The sequence below is a fragment of the Polypterus senegalus genome, chromosome 7 (assembly GCF_016835505.1).
Source record: "Polypterus senegalus isolate Bchr_013 chromosome 7, ASM1683550v1, whole genome shotgun sequence".
In the NCBI taxonomy this organism is placed as follows: domain Eukaryota; kingdom Metazoa; phylum Chordata; class Cladistia; order Polypteriformes; family Polypteridae; genus Polypterus; species Polypterus senegalus.
This window is the reverse complement of record NC_053160.1, coordinates 180657180-180673238: the sequence shown is the minus strand read 5'-3', so window position 1 is coordinate 180673238 and position 16059 is coordinate 180657180. Positions and strand designations below refer to the sequence as shown.

The following is a 16059-nucleotide window of genomic DNA, read 5'->3' as shown; positions in this document are numbered from 1 at the left end:
TGACTTTTTATTTTTATAACGGCAAAAAAATGCATGTAAGATTAACTATAGTGGATTAAGGAACATGTTTACTAACATGTTGGAATTCTATGAGGTTGCAACAAAAGCATACGATCAAAGTGGAGCTTATGATATTATTTATCTGGACTTTCAGAAAGCATTCGATAAGGTAACACATGAGAGGTTGGGCATCAAGTTAAAAGAAGTGGGAGTTCAGGGTGATGTTTTTAGATGGGTGCAGAATTGGCTCAGACACAGGAAGCAGAGGGTGATGGTGCGAGGAACCTCATCAAAACTGGCCGATGTTATGAGTGGTGTTCCACAGGGGTCAGTGCTAGGGCCATTGCTATTTTTTATATATATATAAATGATTTAGATAGGAATATAAGTAACAAGCTGGTTAAGTTTGCAGATGATACCAAGATAGGTGGACTAGCAGATAATTTGGAATCCGTTATATCATCACAGAAGGACTTGGATAGCATACAGGCTCGGGCAGATCTGTGGCAGATGAAATTTAATGTCAGTAAATGTAAAGAATTACACATAGGAAGTAAAAATGTGAGGTTTGAATACACAATGGGTGGTTGGAAAATCGAGAGTACACCTTATGAGAAGGATTTAGGAGTCGTAGTGGACTCTAAGCTATCAACTTCCCCACAGTGTTCAGAAGCCATTAAGAAGGCTAACAGAAAGTTAGGATATATAGCGCCTTGATCTGTGGAGTACAAGTCACAGGAGGTTCTGATCAGCCTTTATAGCGCACTGGTGAGGCCTCATCTTGAGTACTGTGTGAAGTTTTGGTCTCCAGGCTACAAAAAGGACATAACAGCACAAGAAAAGGTCCAGAGAAGAGCGACTAGGCTGATTCCAGGGCTACAGGGGATGATTTGTGAGGAAAGATTAAAAGAGCTGAGCCTTTACAGTTTATACAAAAGAAGATCAAGAGGTGACATGACTGAAGTGTTTAAAATGATGAAGGGAATTAGTCCAGTGGATCGAGACTTGTATTTTAAAATGAGTTCATCAAGGACACGGGGACACAGTTGGAAACTTGTTAAGGGTAAATTTCGCACAAACATTAGGAAGTTTTTCTTTACACAAAGAACGATAGACACTTGGAATAAGCGACCAAGTAGTGTGGTAGACAGTAAGACGTTAGGGACTTTCAAAACTCGACTTGATGTTTTCTTGGAGGAAACAAGTGGATAGGACTGGCGAGCTTTTTTGGGCTGAATGGCCTGTTCTCATCTAGATTGTTCGAATGTTCTAAAGGAAGGACTTGACGTTGTGAGTGATGGCATTACCTTAGATTTGCTTGCTTAAACCTTTAGCAATTAATGCACATCATACAGTTTCTTACAAATCTGTGAAAACTGGCACATTTTTTTTTGTATCTATAAGTTTAAACTGTTATACTGTTTTTGTAAAACGGAGCTACACATGCATATTGAATAGCAATTGCCGTAAACAGTCGGTGGTCCATTTCCACTCACTGAGCAGTTTTGTGAGAGGTGCCGAGTTTAACTGTTGACAACAAGGCCAATGGCTAAATATGACATTTCCAATCAAAAGCCCAATGCAAGATGCCCGGAATACTGAATTAATGTTTCATTACGTGTCAAAGTTTAAGATTTGTTTATGCTTAAAATGCAATACCTTCCTGGAATTCTTATGATGGTTGGTTCTTCCTCGACTCCCAGACCTTGAGCCAGATCCAGGTCTGGAGTCCGAGCTAGGTCTTGATCCAGTACTCCCATTGCTACTGTAATCCCACTCCTCCTATTAAAGAAAACACAAACACAAAACGTAAGACTGATTTCTTCTTAGGCAATATGAAAGGAATAGAAACAGCAGGATATCTTCAAGTACAAAAAAAGGCACTTTGAAAGTACACTGACAGACAAGCTGGGTTCTGGCACCTAAAACAATAAATGCAAATCTCGGAATAAAAGCACATTGATTCTCAATGAAAGAATCGACAGTCTAACATCAGAATGATGAGAAACAAGCTCTGTAGGTAAACTCTGGTTTCATGCTTAATGCACTCTTTTCATCCAGAGATTCATTTTCAATTACAGGATCACATCTTAAATCTTTGAGGGCTGAATATTTGTTTTCTTAAAAGCACACAATGCAATATTTTCACAGAACAAAATCAACATAAAACATCTGTTGCTGTGAGCTGTGACTGGCAGTTCGCTATCTCTTGTGGTTTGCGCCAGTCACGGGTGGCATGACGGTTGGCAGAAATGCGTGGCCGGCTGGCTGCCAAGCTGTCTTCACGAGGCAGGGGCGGCAACGGAGGTCATGGTTGCAGTGCAATGCAATCTGGTTTGTACATTGCGTCATCATCGTAAGTGGCGGTCCTCCCAGGTGAACGTTGCCGTAGGAGCGTCAGCTACACACGATCAGCTGATGCCGGTACCTCACTTTCGTTTTCAGTTTTGATCTCCAGATCACTCGCATCAATACAGAGATACAGAGTGTGTGCAGAGGGTGCATACCTATAAATATCTGGGAGTGCAGCTGGATGACAAATTGGACTGGACTGCCAATACTGATGCTCTATGTAAGAAAGCTCAGAGCAGAATATACTTTCTGAGAAGGTTGGCATCCTTCAACATCTGCAGTAAGATGCTGCAGATGTTCTACCAGACGGTTGTGGCGAGTGCCCTCTTCTACGCGGTGGTGTGCTGGGGTGGCAGCATAAAGAAGAGGGACACCTCACACCTGGACAAACTTGCTAAGAAGGCAGGCTCCATTGTAGGATTAAAGTTGGACAGTTTAACAACTGTGGCAGAGCGACGGGCACTAAGCAAACTCCTGTCAATCACGAAGAATCCACTGCATTCACTGAACAGTGTCATCTCCAGACAGAGGAGTAGCTTCAGTGACAGACTTTTGTCACCGTCCTGTTCCACTGACAGACTGAGGAGATCGTTCCTCCCCTATACTATGCGACTCTTCAATTCCACCCGGGGGAGTAAATGACGAACATTAATTTTATTTGAATTCTTTTCATTTTTATTACTATTTAATTTAATATTGTTTCTTTGTATCAGTATACTGCTGCTGGATTATGTGAATTTCCCCTTGGGATTAATAAAGTATCTATCTATCTATCTAATATGCAAAACATCGTTCATGGAGTATTCTGGTTTGTGCATTCGCTTTGATCTCTCACTAGATGTCAATGCCATTTTTTGGTCGTTGTTTGCTCTTCGCTACTCATGCAAGCGCAGGGAATCGCGGATAACTCAACAAAGCTAACTTTCCTTCTAGCACAGAGATTCGAACTAACACGTAACGGCGGGTCTGGTCACCATTTATCGTTAATTATCACCCTCAACCTCTCCTGTTGACAAAAGTCGACATCCGCCCTAAAATTCTTACTTAAACTTATTAACTTTTTAAAAATTTGGATTGCAAAGTACAAAGCATATACCTATTTGTTCAATTTTCACTCGTTTTTTTCCATTTGCTATACTGCTGTTAAGAGGTAAGTGCAGAGATCTGCCGGTGGATGAGCCCGTGGTGTCCTGGATGATGGGCTATCATGTCAGACAGACCACAGTTTGTGAGACTCGGGGACTGTGTGAGCGACACTGAAGCACCATAAAGGAACAGGCCTGTCTGCCATTCTCTTCACTCGGCACACCTCAGACTATACATACTGTATAACAGCAGGTCATGTCAGTTGCAGAAATTCTCAAATGATTCTGCACGTATGGGGTGTATTGATGAAAGGGATGAGACAGAGGAGAGGAGTCAGGGGGAGAACTTTGTTTCTGGATGCAAAAGGCCTTTAATGAGCTCTTGGGCACGGCCATTAGCAGTGTGTCTGTCTGCGGAGAGAGTGTCAACCTCATCAACAGGTTTACTTACCTTGGCAGTGACATTCATGACTCTGGTGACTCTTCCTATGAAGTCAGTAGACAGATTGGGAGAGCATGCTGGGTCATGAGGTCGCTGGAAAGGGGTGTGTGGCGCTCCCGATATCTGCAAAAGGACAAAGGTCCAAGCCTTTACAGTCCTGGTGATTCCTATTTTGCTATATGGTTGCGAGACACGGACGCTATCCAGTGACCTGAGACAAAGATTAGACTCCTATGGTACTGTGTCTCTCCGGAAAATCCTTGGGTATCGTTGGTTTGACTTTGTGTTGCTCATGGAGTCCCGAATGAGGCACATGACCTGCATTGTGAGGGAGCGCCAGTTACGGCACTACGGCCATGTGGTGCGTTTCCCCGAGGGTGATCCAGCTAACAGGGCCCTCACTGTTGGGGATCCGAGTGGCTGGACCAGGCCAAGGAGTCGCCTATGGAACACCTGGCTGCGGCAAATAGAGGGTCTTTTCCGGAGGGTGGGACTGGACCGCGTGTCTGCCTGGGGGGTTGCCAACCGGCATCCCGAGCTATTTCATTGAGAGGAGGGTGCGGCAACACACTGTACCATTGCAGGCTGCCCAACTTGACTTGACTTGCAAAAGGAATTGTCTGCATCTTAACATCAGCAAAACCAAAGAATTGTGCATTGACTTTCATTGCACAAAACAGCCTCTGTGTCCAGTCACTATTCAGGGAGTGGATCTAGAGGTTGTCCACTTCTTCAAGTACTTGAGCAGTCCACAATAATGACAGGCTGGACTGGTCTTGTAACACAGAGAAACTATAAAAGAAATGGCAGAGCAGACTCTTTTCCTTAGGAGACTGTGTTCCTTTAACATGGGAAGTGACTTCCTTCACATCTTCTACAACTCTTGTGATGGCCAGTGTGATTTTCTACGCTGTGGTACTGTTGGGCTGTTAACGTCACTTCAACTTGAATTAATAACTACGTAACTGCACTATCTGCCAAAGGGAAGTCAGATCTGAAAACAGGAGTGGGGCACAGTAGCAAGTCAAGGCAAAGCAAGGGTTAAAAAGTGAGGACATCAGAGCCAAATCGTGAAGCCAAAAATCATTTATAACAAAATTGTATACACAAATAAACCATATAATTTGTTACATTTGAACCAACATTCTCTTCAATATTGTACTTAAATGTAACATGATGGAAACATGGGTGGCACGGTGGTGCAGTGGTAGAGCTGCTGCCTCACAGTAAGGAGACCTGGGTTTGCTTCCCGGGTCCTCCCTGCGTGGAGTTTGCATGTTCTCCCTGTGTCTGCGTGGGTTTCCTCCCACAGTCCAAAGACATGCAGGTGAGGTGCATTGGTGATCCTAAATTGTCCCTAGTGTGTGATGGGTGTGTGTGTGTGCCCTGCAGTGGGCTGGCACCCTGCCTGGGATTTGTTCCTGCCTTGGGCCCTGTGTTGGTGGGGATTGGATCCAGCAGACCCCCGTGACTCTGTGTTAGGATATAGCAGGTTGGATACTGACTGACTGACTGATGGAAACATTCTAATTATATATATATATTTATTGTGTTATGTATTATCTTTTATTATTTAATTTCTATGTGTGTCTCATGTTTCTTGTATTTTGTAGGCGGACACCAAGGGGTGGGGCCACCTGTCCATCACAGTTAAGGGTCCACCCCTCAGCCCTAGAAAGACAAGCTGGCAACTGCAGTCCAGTGCGGTTCATTCAACTGCTCTCTGGTGTTGTTGGTGGATTGTATTGTGCTCGCTTTGAGATTTCTGATTTTGATGTTATTTTCTTTTATTATTATTTTATTTTATTTCATTTTATCTGGAACTCAGACATCCTCACTGAGTGTGTCTTGAACTTTGTTTGCTAGGATTTCCTACGATGATTTTGTTAATAATATTTATTTATAAAAATTTTGTGGGGCTTGCCTCTGCTCCAGCTAGAGTTTTAATGGTTCCCACTCTGGTGAGACATGTTGAGGTTCTATTTTTTATTTATTTATTCATTTACTTGTTTTTTTTTTACTTTTAGGTTTGCCTTGGGGTGAGCCCTATTTAATCCCATTTCTGACAGAGGTCATGACCCCAATATTTGGTTCAAAGATATACACATAACCTGCTGCTTACATAACTTTATGATTTGAGCGACTTAAAGAAACTTAGGAAAACAAGTTTGTGTCCCTTTATTAGGTGCAAAACCTTTTTTTAGCTTTTTATTAAAATCAAATAACACTCCATACAAGCAAGTCAAGTTTCACAAAACTAGGTTAGGATTAGGGTTAGGGTAGGTTAGAAACAAATGAACCCTCACCCATGAGAAAGAGGGCTAGACAGGGCATAGTAGAACTAAGTAAATAGATAAACCAATAAATGAATAAAAATAAATAGAGTAAAGAAGAGGAGAGAGAATCTGCTTCCTCAATTTAAATGCTTATTCTAAAATGTTATTGATGAGATCCTGCCAGGTTTTAAAAAAGTTCTGCGCAGATCGTCTAAGTGAGAATTTGATTTTTTCCACTTTCAAATAGTCTGTAACATCAGATACCCACTGACTTAAAAAAGGAGAGTTAGGAGTCTTCCAGTTGAGCGAGATAAGTCTACGTGCCAATAGTGTAGTAAAGGTGATTACAGTTTATTTGTCCTCCTCCACTTTAAGCCCATCTGGAGGTACACCAAACACAGCTGTTAATGGATTAGGAAGGATTGTGACTCCAAGGATCTCTGATAGGCATTTAAAGATTTTGGTCAGGAATGATGTTAATTTGGTGCTTGCCGCCCAAAACGTGACCCAGTGAGGCTGGAACTTGACTGCAGTGTTCACAGGTTGGATTTTGAACTGGAAACATTTTGAACAATTTTAAACGAGACAGAAGCACTCGATATATATCATTTTAAGTTAATTAATTGTATGCTTATGGGCGGCACGGTGGCGCAGTGGTGGCACTGCTGCCTCGCAGTAAGGAGACCTGGGTTCGCTTCCCGGGTCCTCCCTGCGTGGAGTTTGCATGTTCTCCCCGTGTCTGCATGGGTTTCCTCCCAAAGTCCAAAGACATGCAGGTTAGGTGAATTGGCGATCCTAAATTGTCCCTGGTGTGTGCTTGGTGTGTGTGTGTGTGTGTGTGTTTGTTCCTGCCTTGCACCCTGTGCTGGCTGGGATTGGCTCCAGCAGACCCCCCGTGACCCTGTAGTTAGGATATAGCGGGTTAGATAATGACTGACTGACTGACTAATTGTATGCTTTGTGGGAACTGCAGTCCAGTGCGGTTCATTCAACTGCGCTCTGGTGTTGGTGAGTTGTATTGTGTTTTCTTTGTGATTTCTTTCTTTTTTTTTTTTTTTTAATTTTGTTTTTTGATGTTGTTTTTCTACTCTGGAACTTGAATATCCTTGCAGTTTGTGTCTTGAACTTTGTTTGCTAGGATTACCTTTGACGACTCCTTTTTTGTTCTTTTCATTAACAAATATTCTTTTATAAGCATTTTGTGTCTCTGCTCCAGCCAGAGTTTTAATGGTTCCCCTTTCTGGTCAGACATGTTGAGGTTCTATTTTTTTTTTTTTTTTGTTATTTAACTTAAAAGCTTGATCTCCATTTTTTTAGGCCTAGTCAGGCTTTAAGCCTCCCATTTTCCTGAGGTCAGGTTTGCCTTGGAGTGATCCCTATTTTAGAAGGCCTCACCTTTGTTATTTCGTGGAGGTAGAGTATTGCACTGGAAGATGTTGTGAGATGTCTTCAAATCCTACGTCTCCATACTATGTCACTTACTCAATGAAAACCAAAGTACCAGTAGAAAGGTAGAATGTGCAGAATGCCAGTGCCAAAATTTGAGCCGAGGACTCCGGAGCCACGTATGAGGCAGAAGCATTAATTACTTAGCAGCAATGCCGCCACTTATATAAATTATATAAAAAAGGCTGAGATTAAAACAGGAAATCAGTAGATCACTGAATTCTGAATCTCAGTATCTTCATGGAAAACATTTAATTGTCCTTGCATGTTCGAACTGCTGTTTTTATTAGTCCTGAAGACAAAAGGAACAACATACATCCACTGTTTGTCAGCACTGCTCAAGCAAAAGAACTAAATGTCAAGTGCCATTTTCACTAAGAGGATTAAGTGAAAAGGCCAAGGGTGTAACTTGCACTACTGGATGACTCATTATCTCCGGCAAATCCTAGTATATGCTCTACGGCTCCTGCAGAAATGAATGCTAAGAGCAGCAACGAGGCCCTCAATAAACAGTGCCTGTCGGTCGTAAATTTGCTGAGTTATCACTACTGACACAAAGCTGCCAAAAGACAACGCATAGCCCATGGGACGGTGGCTTGAATCTAAACCTTTGGGGAAAAAAAAAAAAAGAGAACTCCGTGAGTGCAGGAAAAATGCAAGCTTACCCAACGGATCCTTAGATGAGCCATTTTTAGCAGTCAGCACAGGTAAAGCAAAATAAACTCCAGTCTGCTGGAGGAGTCTGAAGGAACGGCCTAAATCATCAGGCTGGGATTAGAGAAAGAGATCAGCACGGTGGTCCGGCATTCTGTCATGTGTGTATAAAGACTGAAGGTGAGAAGAAGCGAAATAGAAAGCATGGAATAAGACGGAGGTACGCCTGCGCACTCTGCCACTGCTTAGGCGCTACCGGGACAGCAAACGGCAAAACAGAAAACAGATGGCAGGGGGCAGCAAAGGCCAACTAATGCACAGCCAAAGGCAACGCTTCTCACTTTCCTCTGCGTGTTTGTTCTCAGACTGGGCCACACAAGTCAAAACACACACAGTTTTTCTTGTTTCATACATAATTCACTTTTTTTAAAAGTGTAAGCCATGAACAAAACACTAAGTCAGTCAGTCATTCATTTTCCAACCGGTTATATCCTAACACAGGATCACGGGGGTCTGCTGGAGCCAATCCCAGCCAACACAGGGCACAAGGTAGGAACAAATCCCACTGCAGGGCACACACACACACACCAAGCACACACTAGAGACAATTTAGGATCGCCAATGCACCTACAGTCATGGCTGAAATTATCGGCATCCCTGGAATTTTCCCAGAAAATTTTTGCAATTACAGATGTTTTGGTATACACGCTTATTTCCTTTATGTGCATTGGAACAACACAAAAAAACAGAGGAAAAAAAGCCAAATCTGACATCATGTCACACAAAACTCAAAAACCGGGGTGGACAAAATTACTGGCACCCTTGACTTAATATTTGGTTGCACACCCTTTACAAAAAAGTACTGAAATCAAGCGCTTCCTATAACCATCACCAAGCCTGTCACACCTCTCAACTAGAATTTCCGACTGCTCTTCTTTTGCAAACTGCTCAAGGTCTCTCAGATCTGAAGGACGCCTTCTCCCAACAGCAACTTTGAGATCTCTCCATGAGTGTTCAATCGGATTTAGATCCGGACTCATTGCTGGCCACTTCAGAACTCTCCAGCACTTTGTCTTCAGTCATTTCTGGGTGCTTTTCGAGGTGTGTTTGGGGTCATTGTCCTGCTGGAATACCCATGACCTCTGACGCAGACCCAGCTTTCTGACATTGCGTCCCAATTATCTTTTGGTAGTCTTCAGATTTCATGATGTCTTCCACACAGTCAAGATATCCAGTGCCAGAGGCAGCAAAACATCCCCAAAACATCTTCGAACCTCCACCATGTTTGACTGTAAGTACTGTGTTGTTCTTTTCTTCGTAGGCCTCATTCTGTTTTCTGTAAACAGTAGAATGATGAGCTTTACCAAAAAGCTCCACCTTGGTATCATCTGTCCACAAGACGTTCACCCAGAAGGATTTTGGCTTCCTCAGGTACATTTCAGCAAACTCCAGTCTGGCTTTTTTATGTTTCTGTGTCAGCAGTGGGGTCCTCCTGGCTCTCCTGCCATAGCGTTTCATTTCGTTCAGATGTCGACGGATAGTTTGAGCTGACACTGTTGCACCCTGAGCCTGCAGAACAGCTTCAATACGTTTAGAAGTTGACTGGGCTGTTTATCCACCATTCAGACTATCCTTCGTTGCAGCCTTTTATCAATTTTTCTCTTCCGTCCACGTCCAGTGCCATGTGTTGTGAACTTCTTGATTATGTTGCGCTCAGTGGACAAAGGAACATGAAGATCTCTGGAGATGGACTTGTAGCCTTGAGATTGTTGAGATTTTCCCACAATTTTTGTTCTCAAGTCCTCAGACAATTCTCTGCTCTTCTTTCTGTTCTCCATGTTTAGTGTGGCCCACTCAGACACACAACGCAAAGGTTGAGTCAACTTGTCTCCATTTTAACTGGCTTCAGGTGCGATTGCTATACAGTATTGCCAGCACCTCTTTCTTGCCACAGGTGAGTTCAAACGAGCATCATATGCTTGAAATAAAATGATTTACCCACAATTTGGAAAAGGTGCCAATAATTTTGTCCGACCCGGTTTTTAAGTTCTGTGTGACATGATGTCAGATTTTTTTCTCTGTTTTTTTTGTGTTGTTCCAATGCACATAAAGGAAATAAACATTTGGATACCAAAACATTTGGAATTGCAACAATTTTCTGGGAAAATTCCAGGGGTGCTGATAATTTCGGCCATGACTGTAACCTGCATGTCTTTGGACTGTGGGAGGAAACCCACGCAGACACGGGGGAAAACATGCAAACTCCGCACAGGGAGGACCCGGAACAGGAACTCTGGTCTCCTTACTGCGAGGCAGCAGCGCTACCACTGCGCCACCGTGTGGCCCTAAAACAATAAGTAATTCAATTAAAAAATACATTTACGTGATTGTATTGTATTTAATAATTTCTACAGTTTGTTAGTACTAGCGTGTTGTACCGTGTTACCCATTATGAATGTAGTGAGAAGTCAAGAAAAATGACCCCTTTTATTGGCTAACTGAACAGATTACAATATGCAGGCTTTCGAGGCAACTCAGGCCCCTTCTGCCGGCAAAGATGTAATACAGAAACGGGAGTTCCCTGTGTTTATATACACACTAGGACAAGTAACAACATTGGAAAATCTTTAAGTGGGACATCTTAAATGTAAAAAATTAATAGACCTCTTTAGGCTAAGATTCATTTAACAAGAGAGAAGAACAATGTATGGTCAAGATCTTTGGATAAGATAACTGACCAACAAAGACTTTTGGAGTTTCTGATGAGTTTTTCCATGCAATGTGGGTCTGTAGACAGGTTGTCTGAGTCAGTGATGCAAACAATCCTCATAATTGGTGTAACAAAGGCGCTATATAGGCACCGACCTGACACAGCGTGACACCGGAGGCAAGTATAAAACCCAAATAAACTTTTATTTTTCTTCACCTGTGGGCACGTCTTCCCCATCCCAAAAACACCTCAAGCACTACACGAAACACACCACCACTCCTCCCGACTCAGGATCCCAGAGTGGTGGCTGCTGGCCCCTTTAATAGTTCTCCCGGAAGTGCTCCAGGTGCTTGATTGACGAGTTCCGGCTGCACTTCCAGGTGTGCCCATAAGGGCTCAGGAGTCCCAGCTGCAGCACCCCCTGGAGGCCACCCCAGATCCCAACAGGGCTGTGGAGAACTCCATCTCCCATGGAGCCCTGCGGGAATCTGAGGCACCACAGTCACCCAGGGGGGCTGCCACCAAGTGTTCGGAGGGAGGTACTGTGCAGCCCATGCTTGCTCCCCTGGGACATACACAGAAAGGTCATCCCTGCCAGGCATAAAACTCTTGTCTCTATTCAAACCATGTTGTAATGTATTCAATTTTAGCATGAGTTTGATGTCCCATTATAATAATATTCAAATTTGTGTGGTGTGTTAAAAGGAATAGAACAAGCAAACACTATACAGTGGAACCTCGGTTTGCGAGCATAATTCGTTCCGGAAACGTGCTCGCAGTCCAAAGCACTCGTATATCAAAGTGAGTTTCCCCATAAGAAATAATGGAAACTCAGATGATTCATTCCACAACCCAAAACTATTCATATAAAAATGATTAATACAAAATATAAAGTAAAAAAAAACAAATTAACCTGCACTTTACCTTTAAAAAGAATCATGGCTGATGCGAGTGAGTTTCTAAACTCTTGTGGGATTCCACCCAACGGGACGACCCGCGGAAGAGCGTCCCAAAGCAATCGCAGTCTCCCAGCGCTGTAGCAGTTCACCGTATAAGCGCATCCAAAAAGATCGCAGACATGCTATAAGCGCCTGCCGTCGATGGGTGATACAAGGAACATTATAAAGATCCCGCTACAATAAATAACCGCGCTGTTGCTGTTTAAAGCTGAATAAAGCTGGTGTTGTTAAAGTACTGAGATTCAGCTTCGTGTTTTGGGGCGCAAGACGGGGACTCGAACTTCACAGCACACACACACACGCACAGTCACAATGCTGTAGTAAACAGTATACGCTCGTACGGATGTTGAGTATATGATGAGGCACACAAACTCAGACGGAGAATAGGAGACGATTACCCTCAAGAGAAGAGAGAGAGACGTGCGAGCGAGCGAGATAAGGAGAGAGAGAGATGCGCGCGAGCGAGCGAGATAAGGAGAGAGAGAGATGCGCGCGCGAGCGAGATAAGGAGAGAGAGAGACGCGCGCGAGCGAGCGAGATAAGGAGAGAGAGAGATGCGCGTGCGAGCGAGATAAGGAGAGAGAGACGCGCGAGAGAAAGAGAACCACCATCAGCTCATTTGTGATCACATGACGCTCAGCAGACAAAGTGTATCCATACTACTTGTATTGCAAGACCTCACACGTTTATCAAGTCAAAATGTATTAAAAATTTTAGCTCGTCTTGCAAAACACTCATAGACCAAGTTACTCGCAAACCGAGGTTCCACTGTACTTTCTTTTCTATATTTTACTAACATAATGTATTTTTTGCAAAAGGGTAGGCAAAAGTAGGTTTACAGTTGTTCATATGGAAAGAGACATGCGGGTGATGATTATCACAATAGCTTAATATTAACTTAGAAGAATGTCACAAAGGCACAGTGCTCAAATTGCTAGCCACTGTAAACCTACTTTTGCCCAACCCTAGTATTTTCTAGTAATTACTAAATAAAACTTTTAAGGTCATGTTTTCACTGAGAACAGAGATAAAAAAAATAATAACACTGAAATATACAACCCTCCATAATATTGGGGGCAAACATACTGTCTGATTCCTTGAAATTGATATTTAATTTATGAGCACATACAGTGGAACCTTGGTTCACGACCATAATTCGTTCCAAAACTCTGGTCGTAAAAGGATTTGGTCGTGAACCAATTAACTATGATTTTAGTTCCCTCTGCTTTCTCTTTCTCAGATCATCATCAATTTCGTAGTTTTTATGAACAACTCGAAAGTGCCTTTCCACATTTTCCTTCTTTGGAATAGCAATGATAGACCGACAGATCAGACAAACGCACTTCGATTGTGACATTGTGAGAAAAAAATCCTCATCCAATTCCTCATCCAGCCCATACCCTCCCCAAACAAATTTTTTTAAATCCCTTCGTTAGTCGATATAAATTGGAAAGTTAACTAGATCACTAAGATAGCCGGAGTTTTGCAGCAGTTTGCGCATTTGATCGTGCGTGCGGGATGACAGAAGAAAAGAGATCTCAGACTGGCCGCCATGTATGTCAATCAAGTGGCAAATGCCATAGGGAGGATAAATGATAGACTAACGTTTAATTTTTTTGTTTTTTGAATGCAACACGATCTACCTGCACTACCTTTGAGATCTACCGGTCAATCGCGATCGACGCATTGGGCACCCCTGTATTAGGGCATTTAAGAAACAATGTGCATAGAAAATGACCTGAGAAATGGGAAAACGATTTCATCCTCCACCACGACAATGTTTCGTGTCACACATCACTATATCCGATTAAAATATTGCAGTGTGTCCTCATCCACTTTATTTCACTGGATCTGGCACCGTGAGAATTCTGGCTCTTCCCCAAAGTCAAAATGACCATAAAAAGTAAACATTTTGAATCAATTCAGGACGTCGAGGCAGCCATGACAGCGTGGCTAATGACACTCATGAAAGAGTGTCATTACATTTGGCACAAGGTTAATATGCTAAAGGACAGTCGTGGCCAAAAGTTTTGAGAATGACCCAAGTGTTGGTTTTCACAAAGTTGGCTGCTTCTGTGTTTTTAGATCTTTCTGTCAGATGTTTCTCTGGTATATTGAAGTAGAACTACAAGCACTTCATAAGTTTCAAAGGCTTTTATTGACAATTCCATTCAGTTTATGCACAGAGTCCATATTTGCAGTGTTGGCCCTTCTTTCTTTTTCAAGACCTCTGCAATTCACCCTGGCAGGCTGGCAATCAACTTCTTGGCCAAATCCTGACTGATGGCAGCCCATTCTTGCATCATCAATGCTTGGAGCTTGTCAGACTTAGTGGGTTTTTGTTTGAGGACTGACCACAAGTTCTCATTGGAATTAAAGGTCTGGGGAGATTCCTGGCCATGGACCCCAGAATTTTGATGTTTTGTTCACTGAGCCACTTAGCTCTCACTTTTGCCTTATGGCCCGGTGCTCCATCATGCTGGAAAAAGCATTGTGGGTCACCAAACTGTTCTTGGATGGTTGGAAGATGTTGCTCTCAGAGGATGTTTTGGTCCCATTCTTTATTCCTGGCTGTGTTCTTAGGCAAAATTCTGAGTGAGCCCACTGCCTTGGCACGTGACATGAATGGTCTCAGGATGCTTTACTGTTGGCGTGACACAGGACTGATGGTAGCGCAGTTGATAACACACATTACGTTGAATTTTCAGCACCTAAACAATGAACCAGGACATCCACAGGCAGAAGGAGGACAGTATTTTGTGTACCACAGGTTTAAGGAGACACAAACAGGCAGAAGTGCTAACAAACAGTATGAAACTACAGCTTCCACTAAAGTTTTCGGTGTACATCGCCATTTTGGATTGACGTCTTGATCTGAAGTCAGACAAACTCAGACTTGATGGACCAGCCCTGAGTCTCCGAGTATGGAATCTGGCTTAAGGGGGCATTCCAATTGAAAATTTCGACTAGGAACACAGAAATTCTGACTTCCCATGTCAAATGGAATGCAGAAAGAGATCGGCATACGTCACCAGGAAGCATGCTGCTCATAATATTCAGAACATTGATGGAGCTCTCCATTCAGCTAATACCAAAAGTGCTCGCTTCTGAGCCAGAGAATGTGGGTTTGTAGCTCACCACTGGCTGTTCATCAAAGCATATATCTTTGAATGGAGGTGATTTATGGTGTGGTCTACAGCAAAGGAGATCAATGGCGGTCCTGAAGGGACCTAACTAGAAAACAAACCCTTCCCAATAACATCCATCCATCCCGCTATATCCTAACTACAGGGTCACGGGGTCTGCTGGAGCCAATCCCAGCCAACACAGGGTGCAAGGCAGGAAACAAACCCTGGGCAGGGTGTCAGCCCACCACAGGGCACACACACACACACTCACACTCACACTCACACACTAGGGACAATTTAGGATCGCCAATGCACCTAACCTGCATGTCTTTGGACTGTGGGAGGAAACCAGAGTACGCCGACACGGGGAGAACATGCAAACTCCACGCAGGGAGGACCCGGGAAGCGAACTCGGGTCTCCTAACTGCGAGGCACTGCCCAATAACAGGTCTTATTTAATATCATGACCTGATGGTGTTTGAACTGTGGTATGACAGCTGCACCAAGGCTGCTAAAGAAGCCCTGCAGCGGGTCCTATAAACAGCAGAGGACATTATTGGGACTGAACTGCCATCACTCGAACTCTCGTATAAGACTCGCTGTGTGAGAAGGGCCAAAAACATTCTCAAGGACAAAACTCATCCTGGAAATTCTTTGTTTGAGCTCCTCATGCCAGGAAGACGCTTCAGGTCAATCTCTGTACACACAAACAGACTAAAAAAATAACTTTTTTCCGTCTGCCATAAACGTTCTGAACTCTGAATCTCCTTAGTCTGAGATCATTTTTAACTGAACATGTGCAATAAGCTATATTGGTAATGTGCAATATACTAATGTAATACAATATAGAATATGTAATGTACTATTCAGTAACAGGTGCAATAACAATTTATGCTGCTGTACTTTGAGCAATAATAATTTGCTCTGGTTACTTGATCACTGTATACGACATATTTGGAATTATTTGACTTTTATTTAAATGCACCTTGGGGCTGTCACAAAAAGTC

At 43.1% G+C, this 16059-nt stretch overlaps 1 protein-coding gene across 3 annotated transcripts in view; it reads right to left on the bottom strand.

Moving 5' to 3' along the window:
• ctif (CBP80/20-dependent translation initiation factor) overlaps window positions 1-16059 on the bottom strand; it is a 423275-nt gene that overhangs the window by 337475 nt on the left and 69741 nt on the right. For 2 of the 3 annotated variants that reach the window (XM_039759672.1, XM_039759673.1), the window contains exon 4: window positions 1660-1782. In XM_039759672.1, the coding sequence (XP_039615606.1) occupies window positions 1660-1782 (123 nt within the window). Of the gene's footprint in view, window positions 1-1659; window positions 1783-8266; window positions 8705-16059 lie in introns of those variants that run through there. The other variant, XM_039759674.1, reaches the window with a different exon arrangement.